Source organism: Pinus tabuliformis, chromosome 5_1 (genome assembly GCF_031772625.1).
Source record: "Pinus tabuliformis cultivar Carrire ecotype Pingquan chromosome 5_1, CPIR1, whole genome shotgun sequence".
NCBI classification, from domain to species: domain Eukaryota; kingdom Viridiplantae; phylum Streptophyta; class Pinopsida; order Pinales; family Pinaceae; genus Pinus; species Pinus tabuliformis.
Window position 1 is genome coordinate 6,523,349 of NC_142305.1, and position 6,482 is coordinate 6,529,830.

At 42.1% G+C, this 6,482-nt stretch overlaps 1 protein-coding gene across 1 annotated transcript; it reads right to left on the reverse strand.

Moving 5' to 3' along the window:
* Nucleotides 1–1,723: 1,723 nt before the first annotated feature.
* LOC149163270 (uncharacterized) lies at nucleotides 1,724–6,097 on the reverse strand. Its single transcript, XM_089432743.1, has 3 exons — nucleotides 5,007–6,097; nucleotides 2,331–4,628; nucleotides 1,724–2,018 (listed from the first exon to the last, which is right to left on the reverse strand). The coding sequence occupies exons 1-3, from the start codon at nucleotides 6,095–6,097 to the stop codon at nucleotides 1,724–1,726; spliced, it is 3,684 nt and encodes a 1,227-aa protein (XP_089288869.1).
* Nucleotides 6,098–6,482: the final 385 nt, after the last annotated feature.

Genomic DNA, 6,482 nt, shown 5'->3' on the forward strand with positions numbered 1-6,482 from the left:
ATTTTTCAGAATCATTACAAGGAAGAAGCTCAGATTTCGATGTTAGTACAGTCAACAAACTCAAATTAATTTTAGACAGTATTTTGTGAGACCTCTGAAGCAAGTGTGGATTGCAGTGAAGATTAATGACAAAGTTTTGGTAGTATGTCAAATATATTTTTCGTTACTATTTCAGGGAAGTTATCTCTCTACTACCACAACAAATGGGTTCGGTGCTACCACAGTGGGAAGGTTTTGGTGCTACCTCAATGATAGAGGGTTCAGTGTTATTACAGTGGTGCTATAATGATGTTATCACATTGATTTAGTATTATTACAGTGGTGCTATCAAAGTGGAAAAGTCTTGATATCACAGTGAATGAACGAGCTCGGATTGGTTGCAGAGATGACCTCTTCAAAGATACAAGCATGAAGAAGGTTTTCTGCTACATGAGCAAATAATAGACTACCTTAGAACTATTGTTTGGCATGACAAGGTTGACTTGATGGATGGAGGTAGTCTTGAGTCTAATTTGTAAGGGTCTTGGTCGTCTCATCTTGAATCTATTAAGGAAGAATTTTGGTCGGGTTTCCCCTAAAGTGAGGTTTTCCCTGGCGTCATGCCTACATCTTGTGTCCTCTTCTATTTGTTGTTTGGAATTAGTCTTGATGATAAGAAAATATAAATTGAAAGAACTAAAAACATCACAAGATAATGTCATAATCAGATAAATCATTTAACTACCTCTCTTTTGGATTTCTCAACACCTTGGTCTCTTAAACAAAAATCAAGACTAGAAAACCTATCTGATGCTACCAAATATAACACTCCCTCTTAGCAAGGAACTTTGTTCTTACTCCACACCAACATCTCTACTCGTCTATAGCCAGACCGCGTTGTTGGTGTCTGGCATATGTAACATGTCATTGCCCACCAAGCCATTGCGCATACTCTGATTCATCTGTTAACCCTATAGTTGAACCATTCTACATCTGCATTGTTTCTGACACTGCACTATGCCTCCCTACACTGTTGTCAACACTGTCTGTGTTGCATCTAATCTCATGTTGATGTTGTTGCTACAACTATTGCAAATGAGAACTAATTTGTTGTCCCTGCAACTGGCTTATGCATTGTCCCTTGAGTATCTTATTGCAACTACCTCTGCTCTGTCTACTAAGTATCTGACTACATGCAATTGTCTTTGTGTCCCTCAAGTATCTGACTGCAACTAGTTCTGCATTGTCCTTCAAGATCTAACTATGCCTTGTTGACATCTCGATCCTCTTGATACTACATATTGTGGGCCCTTGTAGCAAAGATAATGATCCATGAAGAAACACCTGACCAATGTTGTGCCTCCTCAGACCTTACCCATCCTACAACCCTCAAGTATTATATGTTTGTATAATGTATTTGTAGGTCTCATCTTTTTTATTGTTATATGATTGGAAAGAATCATATTGTTATCAAAGATTAATGTATATTGTTATATTGTATATAACATATCAAAGATTAATATACATTTCTGTTATAAAATATTAAGGTATATGATTGGAAAGAATCATGTTGTTTTTTTTTTTTTTGGACAATAACGGTTATATTGAAATGGGCGGTAAACCAGCTACCGCATGCTTTACAAGTCTGAAGAGTCTATTACAGAGAACAGAGGAATATGTGAAAATGCAGATCCAATCCGAGAGAGATGCAAGTCAAATCGAGGTTCTGAGCTGATGAGATAAACTACTTCTGCGTGTTGAAGGCTGTAGATGAGATGACGCTTCCTGCAAAGTCCTCAAGCGGATCATGAGCTAACTGTGTATCAATTTTCGCTTCAGAAGGGCTGCCTGCGAATCTGTGATGAACCGTATCAGCAGACTTCCTTGGCACAAGACTTCCACAACTGGAATTGCCAACGCAGAGTGCTGTTTCCCGGGGAAGACCGGCTCTGAAGTTTCTGGTCCAATCCGGCAGAAGAGATAGACAGAGGAAAATCGAAACTGAGCTTGGATACGCCCATTTGGAATCTTTAAATTCGCTGGGGAGACAGAGACAAATCAAATAACAGAGAGCATACTCGGAAACTGGATTCAGCTTTGGGTGGTCTGGTTACAAGATTGATTTAACAGAGAGCTCCTATTTCAATTAGGAATGGAGGGTCGAGCTGGAAATTTAAGGAATTGAGCAAGATGATTCAGTTGAGTTTATTACCAGGGATCTTCGAGAGCAGAGGACACCAAGGTTGGCCTCATTATCAGCTAGGGAATTGAGGTTCCTTAAGATATGAAAGAAAGATATTTTGTTGAATTTTGGGAGCAGAAGTCTGATTTTCCTAATGATAGAGGCTAACTGAACCTGGTGAGAGTTCTTAGGACGAAGCATGGCCTGGATGATGAGTCTTGAGTCTCCGAAGACTGCTAGAGAAAGGATATTTCTTTTGATCGCCTGTGTCAGCCCTTGCCACAATGCCAAAGCCTCCGCTCTGTTGTTAGTTTCAATTCCTAGACCCCAATGGAATCTCAGTTCCGGAAAGCCGCCAGGACTCAATAGAACTCCCCCACTGCCAGCGACCCCAGGGTTTCCTTTAGAAGCCCCATCGAAGAATAAACAATGCTCTTCCAAGGCCGATCTCCACTTGATAAACTCTTGTTCTTCCAGCCTGATCTCCCAGCTAGAATGAGCGGGAACAGATTGAGGGGGCCTTTCCTTTAGCTTTGGAACTAATTCTTTAAACCAATTCTCTTCTTCTATGAGCAATCTTGTTTCATTTCTTGATGTAGCGTTGGCTTCCAGAGCTTCTCCCAACAAAGCCTTTATTTTAGAGGTAACTCTTATTGTAGTGCAACTTTCTTCTCGAAAAATTCTGTTGTTTCTTTCCAACCATAATTTCCAACAAATAAACTTAGGGATCCACATCCAACTGGTTTTGAGAAGACTTTTGTTTTTAAGACAGAAGGGAGATAAGCTGGCCCAAGTTCTGAACAAGGCAGGAATGTTGTCTGGGAGAGCAAGGATAGTGGGCTCTAACAGTAGCACCCCCCTCCAGACTTCTTGGGCAAAGGGGCATAGCAGCAATAGATGATTGGTAGTTTCTTCATCAGATCTACAGAGGGGACATCTGGAAGGTCCTTCCATTCCTCTTCTTCTCAAATTATCTCTGGTGAGGATGCTTTGATGTGCCACGGTCCAACAGAAGAAGTCTATTTTTGGTAGAGCTGGAATGTCCCATATAAATTTCCATTGAGCCGGATTTGGAGGAACATGGGGAGCAGCCATAATTCTTTTGTAACCTTCAGCAACAGTATAATGGCCAGATATGGACCCCCAGCCTCTTTTGTCTTTAGCATTGGCTTTTGAAGGAGATTTTCCTTGGAGCATATCTAGAAGTAAAGAGGCTTCCCCCTGCAGCATTATGGTGATCTCCCCTAGATTCCACCCATCCCAGGTTCTGTCAGGAGCTTCTTTCCAATTCGAAATGTTCCATAATGTGTGCAGATTACGAGACTGAAGCCAATCTTTAATGTTTGCAAGACCATTCACCTGCTTCATTGGTTGGTCACCCAAGATCGAATCATCCCACATATTGATTTTCCTTCCGTTGCCAGGGATCCAATATAGGTGTTGGCTGAATTGCTCCCTTGCCGCATTGCAAAGATTGAATATTGGTGAACCTTTTAGAGTTCTTGGGGGATTATCCAGGCATCTCAATCGCTGCCCATGGAAGTATTTCTTCCAAATAACTCTTTTACTCCAGCTAGTTTTTCCAGAGACTAAATTCCATAGGATCTTGGCTCCCAAAGCAAAATTTTGAGCAGCCAAATTGCGCAGCTGGAGGCCTCCTTCCTGAAATGGACTCTTGAGAATTTCCCAGCTCACTAAATGGATTCTTCTGTCATTGTTATTCCCACCTTCCCACAGAAATCTTCTCAACAGGCTATCTAACTTACTAAGAAAGGTTTTTGGGGCAAGGAGGATTGAGTTTTGGAATAGAGGCATGCTTATTAGGACCGATTTCATGAGGATGAGTTTCCCTGCGTTGTTCAACCATGAGGCACCCCAGGCTTGGATTCTATTCTTTATTTTGTCAAGCAGCGGCAGCCAGTGAGCAACTTTAGGCTTAATTTTGAAGATTGGTATCCCGAGATATTTAAATGACTCCCAATTTTGGATTCCTTCCATTTCTAAAAGTCTTGCTATGTCAGACAGTTCTTTAGTCGAGCAGTTCCAGCCATAGATGGAGCATTTTCTATAATTGATCTTGCTGCTCGAGATTAGCCTGTAAATGTCCAGTTCCCTCTTGAAATGTCTGGCAGAAATCAAGCTGGCTCCTCCAAGCAGCAGAGTGTCGTCAGCAAATTGGGCATGATTAATGTCTTTCACCTTGTGAGTAGTTCTGATGCCAGGAAGTGTTTGAATTTGTTGATTATGATCTAGTTGGAAGCTTAACACCGAGGCTTGGACAGCATATAGGAGTGGAGACAAAGGGCATCCCTGTCTCAGGCCCCTAGAAGCTTGGAAGAAATCAGTAGAACGGCCATTAACCAAGGGCGCAATCCAAGGCGAGGCAATACAGGCTTTCACCCAGTTGATGAAGATTGTTGAAAAACCTAGCTTCTTCATCACTGCAAACAGAAATTCATGTCTCACCCTGTCAAATGCATTAGCCAAATCGAGCTTAATCACCATGCCTTTCTCCTTTCTTTGGCAACTAGAGTGGACGCCTTCTTGGACCAGCACAATATTATCCAAAATCTTTCTACCTTTTATGAATCCACCTTGATTTTCAGGGATGATGTCTGGCAAGATGTTTTTCAGCCTGTTGGCTATTATTTTGGAGACCAATTTATAGTTGGAATTACACAAAGATATTGGCCTAAATCTGCTAAAGTCAGAGGCGCCTTTCTCTTTTGGGATCAGAGCAAGGAAGGCTGAGTTGATGCCACCACCTATCTTTACACAATTCTGGGATTTTCTGACCATCCTCAGAAGATCTTTTTTGATTATTGGCCAGCAAGTCAGAAAGAACCTGACAGAGAACCCATCTGGCCCTGGGGCTTTATCGGGCTCCATATTATTCAGTGCCTCCTCAAGCTCTTCCATACTGATCGGGGCTGTCAGCATATCGTTATCCGATTCCTTGACACAATTGGGAATTAAATTGAACGGATAAGATTGGGGATCAATATCTGGATCTTCAGGAGCCGAATACAGGTCTTGGAAGAAGGAGTATGCAGCTCTCTTGATGCCTTCGAAATCCTTGATCACAGTATTCTGGTGTTGGATCTCTGAGACTGATTTGAAGTTCTTTCGGGCTTCCGCTTGCTTATGAAAGAAGCTGGTGTTCTTATCGCCGGATTTCAGCCAGAGCATCCTAGACTTCTGCCGCCAAAACTCTTCCTCCTCCCTGCTTGATCTATGAACCTCTTTTTGGAGCTCAACTTCTTTTAGTAGCATACCTTGAGAAACAGGGTTTTGCTCCATTTCTATTTGATGAGCAGCAAGCTTATTAGTGTTTTCTTTTCTTTTGGATGTGGGGGTTTGCAGTCTTTTAGCCCAGTCTTTTAGATTTCTTTTTAGAATCCTGATTTTCTCTTCCCACACAAAGAAAGGAGAGCCATGGACGGGCCTATTCCAAGAGTCAGAGACCACATCTTGAAAGCCTTCTTGCTGGATCCACAAAGGGCTGAACCGGAAAGGGATGGGGCCAAGATTGCAGTCAAGAGAAAGTTCGAGAAGAATTGGCTTATGATCAGAAGTGAGATTTGGGAGAATTTTAGAGGATGCCATAAGACCGCTGGTTAGGAAGGAAGAATGGACAAGAAATCTGTCCAGACGGGCAGCAATATGATTGGGGCCTGTTCTTTTATTGGACCAAGTGAATTTTCCTGAAGAAGGTTTAATATCCTCCAGGTCCCAGCCCAGCATTATGTCTTCAACCCATTCTCTGGCAGGATCCCTGACAATGGAACCTCCCTTTTTCTCATCAATATCAAGGGTGACATTGAGGTCACCTGCAATTATGATATTCTTGGGGTTTTGCTCTAAAAGAAATGTATGAATCGAATTCCAGAAGATTTTTTTCTCACTTGACAAAACAGGAGCATAAACATTAAACATACTTACTTGCTGACCAGAACCCTTATGAAGTAGCTGAGTGAAGAGCCAATGAGGGCTGCTTTTTTCCAGAAGGTGGCTATTCTACCAGAGGCACCTCTTGCGCTAACCACTTTCCCATGGCCTTTGTTCCAAAAAGTTTTACTAGATTTGAGGAGGGAAAGATCCTCCAACTTTGTCTCCTGGATTAGGAGGATTTCAGGCGAGTATATTCTCACTAAATCTTTCAGGGCTTCCTCTTTCGACCTGCTGCCTAAACCTCTGCAGTTCCAGGAGACGTATTTCATTATTTACTTTTGTGGGGAGAGGAGGCTCCCATTGGAGCCTTGTTGCTTTTGCGTCCAGATCTGGTATTCATCATTGATTTGAGAGTTTTTTGGGATCCCTG